Consider the following 15,308-nt stretch of genomic DNA (forward strand, 5'->3'; position numbering starts at 1 on the left):
TTTACTTTGTGCAAGAAAATTAATGTATTTAAAAAAAAATACAAAATTAATTTAGCTATTATTGTTTTTGGTTTTTTTTTATATTCAATAATCACTTCATTATTATTTTTTAATAGCTTTTTTTACTTAAATAAGTTTAATATAAAAACAAATTTTTTCTGAATACTTTGAAGTAAGGCAACATTAAAAACTAATATAAAAGTTAAATAACAAAAACAATGAAAATAAAAATTATTCAGAGTCTGAACTTCACCCAGAACGGGAAATTCACATTTTAAAATTAAGAGAAAACTGTTCGACCTATATCGAACTGTATGTTCTTTTCAAAAAAATGGAAAGAAATAATTGTGTGATCCAGTAATAGTTGCCAAAATACCTCTGGTATGGGGGGTAAATTTTTTTCTGATGTATACAGACTAGAAATTTGTGGATCTTATGCTAATTTCTGTAGATTAATTCGGATCACTGTCTAGCATTGTGTAATTTGTATTATTCGCGCTTACAGCCTTTACTTGATGTTTGACCGAACTCCTCCTCCTATTTCTGGCGATATTTTAACACAAATATAGGGGCGCTTCAGAATAGCAGATCGTTTTTTATGAGGCGCTTTTCCATGACAGAAATACTATCGGAAATTTATCAATTCTTGCCGAGGGGCGACCGCTATTTTATCGTTTTTTTTACCTTACAACGCGGCCTTTTAACGGGCGTTTTAAATAATCAATTCTATGTACTTTTTTTACAGAGGCTAAGCTCATAATTTGCAATAAAAGTTTTAGTTTTTCCTATAAGAAAATGTATCTAAGTATTTTCGATAATAATTTTAATTATATAGAGTCATCACTTCGCAATCATCGCTACGTATGAATATGAATACAAATAATGCCTCATTATGATTACAATACCGGTCCCACTGATGGTCCCACTTACTGCTCCTTCTTCAAATTCTTCATAATCAAGGTGCTCCAACATATACTTGCTCTAGAGCAATTTTTTATATTATTAAATAAATACATTTTCGCAACACTTGCAACAGATAATTTTTTTTCTAGCAGCTCATTAGTGTTTTAGTGGCTAATGAGTCACTCACAGATAAGAGTCGCTGTCAACAATTTGTCCACGCTGATCGGCTGCTCGTCTTGGCATTATGCAAATATTTAATTGGTCCAACAGTTTATTATAGCTTACAGCTGGTTTGCTATCATTATTATTTTTATTTTTCCAAAATATCTGACAATTATGTCATTGTTTACTGATGGGCGATAGATATCAAAATAAAAACATTATTTTTTCATCTTTTTGATATTTTATGCACGCCGGTATGTAACGCATAAAAATGATCGGTTGCAACAGTGAATATATATTTTATTTTTAGCAATGGAATTTTTATTTAATTACTACATATTTATGCAAATGAAATGTTGGCTGAGTATTTCATTTCTGGCGCCATGAAAAATTTTAAGTGAAGCATGAAATAAATATTTAAAAACTTAACTCTAAATTAACTCAGTGATTGAAATGTTTACATAACTGCATTTAAATGAACTATCCACGGAAGCCATCTAAAAAAATATTTTGTCAACTAATCTCTACACATTTATACAATATCCACACATACATATATAATATAAAGTGTCATTTCAAAAGCCAGTTAACCAAAAACAATTTATATTTGTGAACAACATTCAGTGATTAGAATAGCCTGACCTTGACTAGACGATTAACCCAGTGTATAACAAACTTTAAAAGCGGAAGCAAATGCACATTGGTCACATGTTGTGTTCGCATAAATTATTTATCATTTATGTGCCTTTTATTTGTCTAACATATTTTTCAAAAGTAGATTGCGTTTCATATATTAAGCCCCTTCGATTCGCTGCTTATCTGCTCGCTATGTTTAGGCTATGCACGCTTGACGACAAATTTGCATGTGAAAGCAACAACAAAGTAAAATTCACCACTGGCGAGTATGCAAGGAGATTTACCAAGTTTGCTCATTAACTATGATGAAAAAGAAAATTGTGAGGAGAACTTCAGCTCCCATGTCACTTGGGAGAATCGGCTCGATAATTTCAAATGCATTCACACACTCGCCAATCAGTCGTTGTTCAGATAATAACGAAGCAGGGAAATAGAAGGGTGGAGACTGCGTGGATTTTTTTTTCGTATATCACTTACACAATCGTATATCATTTCACATGTTTTCAATAAAATTACTTGTATTGTATTTATGGTATATATGTATACACTACGATTTAAAAGAAGCCGAATAGAATTCAAGAGGCTTCGGAGATTTCTAAAAATTCTCTTTAATTTAAATTATTACATTTTTATTTTAAAATAAATATGTAATTAAAAATATTTAAATCGCCACAATTTTCCACCAACGTAAAAACGAACTGTTTTCGTCAGTTGTTTTTTCCTCGTTTTTATGTGGTAGCTTATAAAGTGTGAATGCTGCCCAGTTTTGAAACTTGCTCATTGGCGCGCTCTCACTCAAAATGAAAGAGTTTTGCATCTTGTTATCTATGGTTCAGAAGAGAAACAAAAAGGTTTTCCACACTCAGTTTCGCCTTTCTTGGTATTCACAAATAGGGGTTGGTTCAGAGAAGACTCAGGAGTGTAAAAGATGAGCTCCAATGGCATCAAAATTAAACTATTTAGGCCTAAGTCGGCACACAGCCACTCAATCTAACCTAGCGGAATGTGGCATAGATTAGCGTAGAATATCATTTTGGTATACCCAAAAAAATTGCATCATTGTTTCATAGCCGTCCTTCAATATTTGTGCCTGAGGGTAGTACTTCCTACGGGCTACTCCGGATGGAAATGGAAAAAAATTAGCTCATAAAATTATAGAAGGGATACTAAACGAAATTTGGAAACGTTTACTTATATACTTTTCGTGGGTTTTTGTTTCGCTTTATCAGATATTTTCTACCCCCACAGGGCTTTTTCATTGGTCTATACTAATTTTTTACACAATTTAAAGTAAAGTGTGGTTGGTTAAGTTAAGGTTAATAAAGCGCACCAAACAGTGGGTGCATTGGTTTTTCGGCAATCAGTCTTGGATTATCATTCGCCCAAATGCGGCAATTCTGCTTATTGACGAATCCACTGAAGTGAAAATGTGCCTCATCACTGAAGATGATTTTCTTCACGAAGTGCTATCGCGCCTTTTGATTTGAACGCCCGTTTTCATAACAAGCCTGAACAATTTTAACGCGTTTCTTGACTGTGTATCTTTCCATAGTTCAAATTGAGTTAGTCTGTAATTGAAAAATGTCAAATAAAATATAAAAAAAAAACTTGACGTTTAGGTGTGGTTCACATTCAACAGCGGCCTTCAACCACCCTTTATAATATTGTACATTATTTATCCTTTGTACTTTAAGAAAATATTGCAGCCGAGCATTGGACACCTTTTCCGAACTGGTGTTTGTTGCGCCCCAACCGCGCTACATCAAATGACGCATTCAAATAAATCAAGCATTTTCCGTTTTAATTTCCCCTTTTTTCAGTTCGATGATCGCATCATTTTACTTTAACTCTACAGATGGTATATTATTCAGTAATATTTACAAGCCCTTGAGACGAAAATAGTATTTTTCCCCTTCTACACTCACTCGTTTTCAAAAGAAGGCTTTCGTACTAAAGCAATGATTAAACAGATTTTTACTGACCACGACCTAAACACTTAAGAAATTCTTAGGAATTATAATCGAAATTGTTTCCTTGTAAACAAATTCTTATGACTCGCAACGCCACTCAATAGACCCACATGAAAAATTTATACTTAGCTACTTAAGAGATACACTTTGCTATATTTGAATAATTGTACAAATCATTGAATCTGGTATGTTGTTGAGTGGTTGAATGGCTGCATCTGCCTTCATATACGAGCATAGGTACATCAGCTGTTACTATAAATAAGTTAGACAAAAACAATGCAAACAATTAACGTGTGCGAGTACTTCCACTAGTGTAAAGCATATTTTGCACATACATATTACATATGTTTCTATTTACCAGTATTTGGTATCTTAATAAAACCAAAACAGTTATCAGAAGCATGGGTAGAGCAAAACAAAGTGTACTTGTGCATTGGCATTCAGTAAAATAACTGACCACTTAACCAAAAAATTTAAAATTCATGAAAAGCAAAAAATGCCAATAACAGAAAAGCTAATAATGAATTTGTATAAAAACATTAAACTACAGCTGATTTCATATTTGTTATACATATACCATTCGCAAAAAACTACTAGTACATACGCAACATTCGAACTAATTGATAAATATTTTGTTTGCCAAAAAGTTTAATTTGTGCCACATTTTAAAATATTAATAATTTGCGTGCAAATTTGTGAGCAAACTAAAATAGAATTTTAAAAGCATTCGCTTTTTTTATTATTATTATATTTTATTTGACTGCATTCGGTTAATTCGGCCAAAGGTATGTGAAATATGGGATTTTTCAACAGCGAGTTTGTGTCTTAAGTCTTTTGTTTTTCGCACAATCAACAGGCGTTTGGCGCTGCATTGCGTAAGGTCAACAATTTTATATGGCTTACACAAGGAATTGAAGTGCGTTTAAAAAGTGAATTGAATGCTTAAAACTAATTGACTAAATCAATTTGGTATTGCATTGTTTAAGGTCGATTTAAGTAAAGAAATAAAATAGCAATTAAACTGCAGAGTTCATGGAAAATTTGTAAATTTTGAAATCATGCATAGAAGGAACGAAGATATTAATTTTAGTATTTATTAGTCCAAGATTAAAAACTAAATTTCATGTACAAAAGCAACATTAAACAATGTATTGGAGTTACCGCTAAAGGTTGCTTTTGCATTTTGCAAGTACAGTACAAATGACTGTAGCACTGGGGCTTATTGGCATATTTTCAAACTTTATTTATTTCTTATTTAATTTTAATATTTTTTATAAAAATGTAGTTGATTTTCAAACCAAAGCCATAACAATCCAAGTACCAAACTTTGTGCAAATTTAGGAAAGAAAAATTTTGGGTACGCTGCTTTATCGGTCATGAAATTTTGATTTAATAAAGTACAAGTTTGAAGTTGCTCAAAAACTCATTACTTTTTGAAAAATATTTTGCGGGTGTTGCGTGTTTTCTTTCATAGCAAAAAAATACTTTCCATTCACTCGTTATGTGGAAGAAACCATCCTACAACATTAGCAAAATTTCTTTAGCTATAAAATGCATCCCCGAATTTTCTTTTTTAAATTCTGTTTAAAAGGGTGAAATTTTGTTAACTTTTTTTATCTGCGTAAAGTTTGAAACTTGAAAAAGTTTTTGTAGGAAAATAAACTATATAATGATATAATAAAATATTAATATACAATATAAAAAAATTATTAAAACTAAATGAGAGACGAATAAATTATCAAAACTTGCCGACAAGTCCCTGTGCTAAAGTAATTTACGGCAGTGAATATTCTTTCAACAGGGTGAAGAAAATTTCTTTAAAAAAGAAAACTGATTATGCACGCCTCTAGTATAAAATATGCCTGTATATTTTTCCCGATAAAAGATAAGTTAAAAATGTCTGGTTTGATTTAGGAAGCAAAGAGCGTTTTGCTATTCTCCCAGCCACATGCCAGCTATAAAGTATGTATAGGCAAGCTTTATTTATAGAATACTATTATAGTACACCAAAATTTTTCCTCAGCTGTTCTACTCTTGCAAGATTTAAAGCAAAAATATTTTGATTCCTTAGCTTTTTAACTAGTTAAAAATTGTCAAACTGCAAGAAATATTATAAAACATCTGAACGATCAAACCGACTATTTGAAATCAGTTTAGGTTACGGCAGCTACCGCCCTGCATTGGGAGAGGCATACTTAGGATAAGTGGCCCATTGTGGAGCCACAGCCATGTTTTGAAAGATGAAAACTTTTTGAACGAACCTTGTATGGCCAAACAAAAATTTTTATTTTTTAAGAATAGATCAGAAAATAAAATGTTTTAGACAAAAATAAAAAATCTTCTTTCATTTTTGTTTTACATGCTTTTAAAAAAACACCCAAAGCGCACAATTTCAAATGAGGGGAGGGCCTTACTAACTGATATATTTGGCAATAAAAAAAATGTAACTAAAAAAAAATGTTAGGCATTCACACATTTATTTATTAACGATGTTACATTATCAATTCCGATTGAATATAATTTTCCACCAATTTTAGTAATTCGTTTCTTTATTTGTTTCATATGAAATTCTTCCGTCTAAACTTTTCTTCAAACTATCTCTACTTACCCCTCATACCGATCCAAATTCGATGCACTTGTCCCAGCACTTAGCGCCAAGAAGGTTATGCTAAATATATGAAGCCACATTTTTAGAAAACTAAATTTTTATACACCAGAAAATGTGGAAATTAATTTAAGTATATGGCACTTGAAGCTGTCGATTTAAAAGGCACTTTAATTTGATGAATTATTTTTTCGTAATTTTTATTAGCACTTTCGAGTTCTCATAATCGTGGATTTATTTTCTAAAAAAGTAAAAAGTTAATTTATTAACATATTTCCAACTCAAACAATCGCTGTTTAATAGTAATATTTGCAAGCACCGACTTGCATTTTCAGCGAATTGGCACGACCAAAGCACAGGCAGCATAAAAGCGGTGGCGACCCCGCCAACAGCAAGATTATTAAGTACAGTGGTGTGACGATGGGCATTTCGTGAGCATGCGCGACTTAAGTACAGCACAGCAAGTGTAAAGTTACTTATGTATATGCATATGTCTATCAGCTAAGGAAGAGTGGCTGTGATGTCGTATTTATTTTGCAATAATGAAATAATTAAATAAAAGAACGGATTTTTTTAACCATTTTTAGATAAACACAACTAACTGCGATTTTATTCAAGCATCCACTCGTATTTTGTTTTTTAAGCCGGTTTATTTACATGTGCATATTTTACGTAAGGAATTCCTATGATTTTGTTTTCTGTCATTTAGCTTTGATCCCAATTTAGTTTCGTATATTTCAATACGAAAAGTAAACGAAATTTACCTATTAACGAGTGTATCGAAACGACCAAGTCTATTAAATAATTAGGCTTACTCATCTACATCTTGTGTGAATATAAATATGTGTATGTGTGTATTTGAACATTTCCTAGCTACTCACACTTAACATATTTAGCTCTTATTGGATCTATTGATGAAATCACGGCTCTTTGATACGAAAATGCCGAGTCATTCAGATATGTGAAAAAAATGTGTCACCCTCGCAGGCACGGCAATTTGTCGTGAAGCTGTCACAAAAAACTAAAATTAAAAAAACCGTGATAACAAAACAGTATATCGAAATATGATCGAAAAATATTTAAAAAAATTTTTTAATTAAAAAAAAAACAATTTAATTAAATTTAAAAAAATGGATCGAACTGCTGATAGTATCTTTTCCGTGGCAGGCAAGCTCTTCGAGGTTAGCCATTAGCTGGTGAGCTGTAATTTCTGTAACTTTTAGATACGAATATTTTTAGTGTCGCAAAGATTTTTGTTGAACTTTGATTATAACAAATGTTTGGGTATCAATTTTTTAACCTACGGGGCCGAATCTTCGATAGCTAATGACATTTACTCGCTGCACATCTTCAAGTTATAGAATTAATTTAGCTTTACTTATGGAGTTTATTTTAGCTTAAATATTTCATGGTCGACACAAACTTTGCTGCGGTTGTTGTGTAATTTGAGTCCAATGTTTATGCATCTGTACTTGGTAGTTAGAAAAGTGAAACAGCTGTAAAGTTTTGTTACTAATTTGTGATGAATCCGCTTCTTCTATGAAATAATTCAGTACAACCCTATTTGCCTATCGCACGGCTGTCGGTACTACGTTACCGAAACAACCCGGAGCTATATTCCGAAGACTGTCACTCCAGCAACACTTCTCAACATGTATGAGTAATGTTAATGCTCTCCCAACCACAACAACAAAAACTCTTTTTGTTTAGTTAACGAAATTTTGCAACCTGTTTTCAATTCATCTAGTTATTGGATTAATTTAAGCCATTTTTTGTTTTAATTCTCACTAAATAATTTCTGCTAATAGCTGTTATTTGTACTATTTGTACCATACTATATTTAGGTACATATACACTTACATATGTATGTACATGAAATAGATTTCAATTGGCCAAGAACAATGAATTTTCAAATATTGGGTATGGAAATACATAAGTTTCGGCCCTCGTAAAAGAGGTGTCGCTGCTGATACTATTTTTGAGTTCGCTCTAGTATATACTGGTGACTTGAAGGTGTATATTTGAGGTCTCGATCGTAGTAGTTGGCATTCGTTTGAAGCGTAAAGATCTTTTTTTATCTGGTGTCAAAAATGTCTACGTTCCTTCCGAAAAAACAGCAACAAATGATGATGTGTCTAAAGAGTTGGAGGTTGACAGATCAACCGTCGGTAAATGTTTTCACTCGATGGGAATAGTCCAGAAAGCAGGTAACTGGGTACCACATCAATTGAAGGAGAGGGACATCGATACAGATGATAAACTATTTTGCGACCATACGTTCATAAATCGGACAAGAAATATTTAGAGGGTCTAAATTGGAAAATCTTGTCCCACCCGCCGTGTTCCCCAGACATTGCACATTCGGTCAGAGTCAGCACTTCTTGGAGAGCGATTCACTTCTTACGAGAGCATCGCAAATTGGCTCAATGAATGGATCAAGTCAAAAGAACTCGAATGTGTCGTCAGAGGAATCCGTATGCTGCCTGAAGGATGGAGTAAAGTTGTAGCTTCCAATTGATATAATACTATTATTATTTAATTGTTTACATAATTCGTAACTTTGGCTAAGAAAGGACGGAACCTTACTTCCATTCCCATACATTGAAATATGTATTAATTTTAAATTATTGTATGTTTTGACCCATTTGCAGTTTGTTTCCGTTTAAGTAAACAAGTAATTTTTTGCTACCATTATCATCAAAAAGGAGTTAATTTTTCCCCCTTCTCTCCACCCTTCTTAAATGCAACCTTTTGGTAGGGAGTGGCTAAATTTTAATATCACTAGTGAGCAAAATCTTTATTATTGAATCATAGTATGAATCATACTTTACAAAAAAAGAAAAAAAAAAAAAGTATGCAAAGTATTAATAAACAGTCAAAACTTCTTAAAATGTCGGGCTATTGTAAAAAATGTGTATGGGCTAATATTGCTTTTAAAGGACCTTATTTTGAAGGCATAAACCTGGTTACTCCACAGCATTTTTTTTTTTTTTTTTTTTGGTTTTGTACTCACTAACACTGGCAGTAAGTGGATATCTATAAATACCAAATAAAATCAAGTCCTCACTTCACTGGCCTGTATCTACGAGTATATCCATAAAATTTCATTTTAACCACCATAAAAAGCCGTTATATATTCAGTATTGAAATGCCATTAGAGTGTAATTAAATACGAAAAATTGTTTGAAAAATAAAGAACACTCCCAAAATTGTTTCTAGAAATTCAAATTTTGTGTCAAATTTTTCTTTTTTCTCTTTTTAAGCACACAAGTTTTCAATAAGACAGACTTTTGATCGCTAGAACTCGGGCTTAAACGGAACTACATTAGATGCACTTTATTAAAAAAATAATCTTTTTTAATCAAGTTCAGAAGCACAATATCCTTGAATGTCCTTTTGGCAGCCACCATATTTTATTAGTAATTTATAAAATACATTTTTATAAAATGTTTGCTTTTATAATTTTTCCATTCATTTTAGAACGCTTGATTTTCACTGCTTTAAAGTACTAAAAATAAAGGGATATTTGCTTTTTGATTTTTGCCACATATCACTCTTATTATTCGAGTTTAGAAATTTTTAATACTTCGCTACTCGTACACTATCAGCAACAATAATCAAACGCACCGCCGAGAGCCGTTTAGAGCTATCACGTCCGTACCGCTTTCGATTGTACCGCAGACTGATGTTCACCTTCCGCCTTGGCTTCGGAAGAAGACCAGCGCACGATTAGAAGTAGAAAAAATGTTCACAAAAAATACAAAAAAAAAGTATAGATTTGAATAAGAAATTAAAATAATGAAGTGGAAGCTGAAGCTGAAGCTGAAACCGAAAACGCGTTAATAGCAGCGGCAGCGCAATCAAATCTCGCCAAAATGTTGTGTCGATGCTTTAGGTGCCACAACAACAACAACAACAACCAAAACGAAACAGATCAGGCGCTATTTGATATTGGTTGTTGTTTTTTATTGTTTATAGGCAGCTAAGGCAGTGGTTGAGAAAGAGTGAGTGTCAAGGTTAAATAATCCGAAAGTCAGCGACTATATGGCTTGTTATTTAATTCATTTTATTTTATAACTATTTTATTATTGTTGTTGATGCTGCTAGCAGCGTAAGTACATACATACACATATGAGGTTTATCTTTCTTCTACATACATATAAAGTATATTACTCGCTCATAATGGACCATTGAACCGCGTCGATTTAACAGGTTGTTTAATTGAATTGGCCTTTGATGATGCCCATCATGCGCACGCACTTAGAATGATATTTATAAGTACATACATACATAGGTGTTCCGCCTAGCATACCCATGCTGATGGATATGTGCTTATAATGGCGGAGGATCCATGTAAATTTTTGAACACAACCACGAATTTAAGCTGTAAAATTGTATGTTTGCCACTGGTGGCTTTTGACCTAACGTGACATGGTATCTTTAAGACAAAGTTCAGCACGTCTGATCCCGTTTGTCCAGTTCGAGGTTCCAATTCGCATGAAAAAAATGCTCAAATTACGCTCGAGAATGTTACAATATGAATATTTCATTCGGCTTTAATATGCACATCTTCTGTTCCAAATGTACCCGGAATTCAAAAATAAACGAAAACGGTTCACTTATTTAATTATATTTAACTACTTTATTCCCTCCAAAGAAATCCTCAAGGTAAGCAATACTTAAATTCCTTAGTTTCTTCCACTCTTCGAAATACTTTTCGTAGACCCACTTGCTGCGCATACTTCTTTATAGTCTCAAAACGGTTTCCACGAACTGATAACTTGTGTCGATGGCAGGGAGGAAGGTCGCACATCAAGTGATGCTATGGAGCTTTTGGTCCGGTATTAACGTGTTTTCTGCTGTCAAATAGTCGCGTACATCTTCTATGCATTTGTCCGGCATTATTAAAAACGCGTTTAAAATACCTGGGAGCCCCATTGTTTGAGGATCTGAAGGACGCGTCAAAAGCGGACTCCCAGCTCTGCTTAGATTCACCAAAAGCGCTGACATTCTACATGATTTCTTCTTTCAGTATTCATAGACGTCGGTCTCCATCTGGTATCGCTAGGGATCAAAAGGTTTATGCGTGGCTTATTGCCAACCAAACAAACCTAACCTGACCTTAATATGCATATATAGTTACTGAAGGAACTAATTTAATAAATAATTTTCTTATATTTTTTGTTAACCGTAAATAGTCAGTTAAGAAATTTTTATATTTTTTAAATTATATTTTATATAAAAAAAATTAATAAATATTTATATGTATGATAAGAAGATTGAGGATATTTCCATACCAAAATTTTTAACCTTAAATAAGTTTCAAACTTATTAAATTTGTTTTAAACTCTTTCCAGTTTGCTTGACGTGGAATGCTCATTATATTTAATGTAAGACATAAAATTTAAGATCTCTTTACTCAAACCTTAAGTTAATTCTAAGCTTAAAATAAAAAGTAGGTTACATTAAAGCAATGATTGAAACAAATGCCGAGCTTGGGGCTAGAATAACAACGTAGCAGTGTTATTGATAAATTTCTCTCATGACAATGGGTGTATATGTACTCGTACTTATATCTTTAATCGTCGGCAACAGCCACTGCAACATAAATTAAACGAAAAAAGTGAAATATTCATCACTGGGATATTACTATTACCAACCTGAATTGACAAATTTTATTTTATTTTTTTACATATCAAACGAAGTTCGCGCTTTGAATATCCGGCAGAAAAATCCCAATCAAAACAAACCAGAACCACCAAAAATCGATATGTAGAAATAGATATTAATAGCTCTAAAATTCGCATAAGTGGCAGCTGAAAAAATAAACACATAAACAAAATAATAAAAAGAAAGGAACCGTTTCTAAAAACAAATAACAGCAACAAATTGTCGCAGTCATTGACACTCGTACCGCTTTATAATGATTTTTTGTGTGGTTTTGCATTCAATTGTTCTCATAGATGTGATTTTATTCTTATTCGTTTATTGTTCAACCGTATAATATTTATACATAATAGTTTTACCTGTTTCGCTCGACTTCTTTTACAAATTGACACCTTGCAAGTGACGGCTAGATTTAAAATCACTCTACCGAGGCTTGTTTGCGTCACAGCCAGCTGAAACTTCGTCCAGTTTATAAAGGGGGCTCCAAATAAAGAGTACCTTTTTTAATATATTGTATTTTTTGACACGCACAGCGTCCAAAGTCTTGATCTTCAACAAGTATTACGATTAAGTGATTAAATCAATCTGTAGTGGCATTAATCCATTCCCAGAGAATTTGCCTGAATAAGTTGATGAGATGAGAAACTTTTAAAGTTTGTTTCCATTATGTTTCTTATAAACAATTCAATTGTCCTATATGTATATTTACTTCAACCTAAGCTATCCTCGGCGGCCGCGCGTAGCCGAATGGATTGGTGCGTGATTACCATTCGGAATTCACATAGAGGTCGTTGGTTCGAGTCTCGGTGAAAGCAAAATTAATAAAAATATTTTTCTAATAGCGGTCGCCCCTTGGCAGGCAATGGCAAACTTCCGAATGTATTTCTGTGACGCCATAAAAAACCATTTGCCGCTCGGAGTCAGCTTGAAACTGTAGGGCCCTCCATTTGTGGAACAACATCAAGACGCACACCACAAATAGGAGGAGGAGCTCGGCTAAACATCTAACAGAAGTATACGCGCCAATAATTTATTTTTATTTTTAACCTAGCCTCTCTTTTTTGTTTAAAAAATCTCGACCATTAAGACCTTCTATTCCGTTTTCGCCCACAACTCAACTAAAATGATGTCACTACAAAATTACTCTCAAAATTCGACTTGGATATGTGTAATCTTGTATTCTATCATTTTTAAGTCTTTGTCTTAGTCCCCAAATAGAATATTGAAAACTTCAAAATGAATATGTCGCTCAGACTGAAGGTTCTTGTTTTTTTTTTTTAAACAGGTTTAGGATGATGCCCATTTTCCCCTTGTCGACTATTATGGTAAACAATATTCACACTTGTGATGATCATAAAACATCATCTGCAGAGTGTGACAGTTAGTTGCGAAATTTAGAATGACTGCTGAAAATGCAATTTCGATCAGTCGTGAGTTTAGATGATATTTGGTTTCGGTGCAAGGGCAAAGAAGTTCACACAGTCTATTAAAGAACGAACTAAACGTGGTAATCGAAGTATTGCCGATATTGGCACCATCGGTATTAACAACCACGCTGTTCTGCATTTTCCAAACTGGATAAAGGAGCAAAGTGAATGGGTCTGGTGGTAGGCGAGGACAAAACGAAGTACCTCCGGTCATCAAACCAACCGTTGGCGTACTCGCGCATCGCCACCAACGTCACTGTTGACAGTTATGATTTCGAGGTTGTAAAAGACTTCGTTTATCTAGGAACCAGCATTAACATCGATAACAATGCCAGAATTGAAATCCAACGTAGAATCTCTTGCTACTTTGGACCCATTGGCAATTGAGTAATGCAATGCACAAAACTCTTACTCTGCAAGGCTCTCATCATGCCCGTTCTATCGTATGTCGCAGAGGCTTGAATGATGGCAACATCCGATGAGACGTCTCTTGGAATGTTTGAGACAAAGATTCTGCGAAAGATTTTTGGACCATTGCACGTTAGCGACGGTGAGTATAGTAGGCGATGGAACAATGAGTTGTGTGAGCTTTACGACGACATAGACATAATGCAGCGATGCAGCAGATAAGATCCAGCGGCTGCATTGGTTGAGTCATGGCGTCCGAATGAATGCAAACGCCCCGGCTCTAAAAGCATTCAAGATTAGGTAGAGAAGGAATTGGCTTCACTTGGTGTATCCAACTGGTACGAGAAAGAAACGACTGGTGCGCTCTGTCAAACTCGGTCACAATCGCTTAAGCGGTTATCGCATCAATCAAAGAGAAATACTGCTTCGAAGCTGCGGTTTTTGATGGATGTGGTAATTGCTTATTAATATGTGAGTAATCTGTGTAGAAAAGTTCAATGTTCCTAAAGCAGATAACACTCAAGCCATTTGTGGAATAGAACCAGAAGAAAATGTGCCTCTAATAAAACTTAATGCAACCAAAACAAATTGAATTTTGCTTATTCATTTTTATTTCTAAAAAGATATCACTATTCTGTCCACTCTGTATTTCAAGTATGCCTCTGTTCTCAAAATGTTTTTGTATATATAATATATATACATACATACAAGTACATTTATGCTTTAAACGATTGAGTTTTGGTTTCACTCTTAAAAAATATTCATTGAGTCAAAGGAATCGAATATCGGCTGTGAATTGTTCTCTAGTAATTTCATTATAAAGGGTGTTTTTTAGAGGCTAGGTTTTTTCAAGATGAAATAAAACGTATATAATTTAATGTTATGGCCAAGAATTTAGCTTTATTATAAAGATAAGGGTTTGCCATTATGTTTTAAAAATGATTATGGGCAAGTGGCCGCCGCGGCTGGCTCTAATAAATTCCAGCCGGGAGGCCCAATTTTCGACCACTTTTTGCGGCAATTGGGGCCGTATGTCAGCAATAACGCGCCGAATATTCTCTTCCAAGACGTCAATCGTCTCGGGCTTATCTGCGTAGACAAGCGACTTCACATAGCCCCACAAGAAATAGTCCACCGGTGTTATATCGCATGATCTTGGAGGCCACTCCACAGGTCCACGGCGCGAGATAATGAGCCGTCTTGTTGGAACCAAAGGTCGTCCACATCAACATCGTCCAATTCAGGCACGAAAAAGTCATTAATCATGGCTCTATAGCGCTCTCCATTGACTGTAACATTATGGCCGGCTTCATTTTTAAAGAAATATGGACCAATGATTCCCTCTGCCCATAGAGCACACCAAACAGTGACTTTTTGAGGATGTAACGGCGTCTCAGCAATGGCTTGTGGATTATGTTCACTCCAAATGCGACAATTTTGCTTATTGGCATACCCATTCAACCAAAAGTGAGCTTCATCGCTGAACAAAATTTTCTTGTGATGCGTCGCGCGAACCGAATCATTATTTTC

General features: G+C 34.0%; 1 protein-coding gene across 1 annotated transcript in view; it reads right to left on the reverse strand.

Annotated features, from left to right (window-relative positions):
• Nucleotides 1–9,949, reverse strand: part of LOC129242801 (carboxypeptidase B) — a 30,412-nt gene extending 20,463 nt beyond the window's left edge. Inside the window, exons 1-2 of the mRNA XM_054879651.1 lie at nt 9,877–9,949; nt 6,280–6,517 (exon numbers count right to left, since the gene is read on the reverse strand). Of these exons, the coding sequence (XP_054735626.1) occupies nt 6,280–6,359 (80 nt within the window). The 5' untranslated portion in view covers nt 6,360–6,517; nt 9,877–9,949. The remainder of the gene's footprint in view (nt 1–6,279; nt 6,518–9,876) is intronic.
• Nucleotides 9,950–15,308: the final 5,359 nt, after the last annotated feature.

The sequence above is a fragment of the Anastrepha obliqua genome, chromosome 3 (assembly GCF_027943255.1).
Source record: "Anastrepha obliqua isolate idAnaObli1 chromosome 3, idAnaObli1_1.0, whole genome shotgun sequence".
Lineage (NCBI taxonomy): Eukaryota > Metazoa > Arthropoda > Insecta > Diptera > Tephritidae > Anastrepha > Anastrepha obliqua.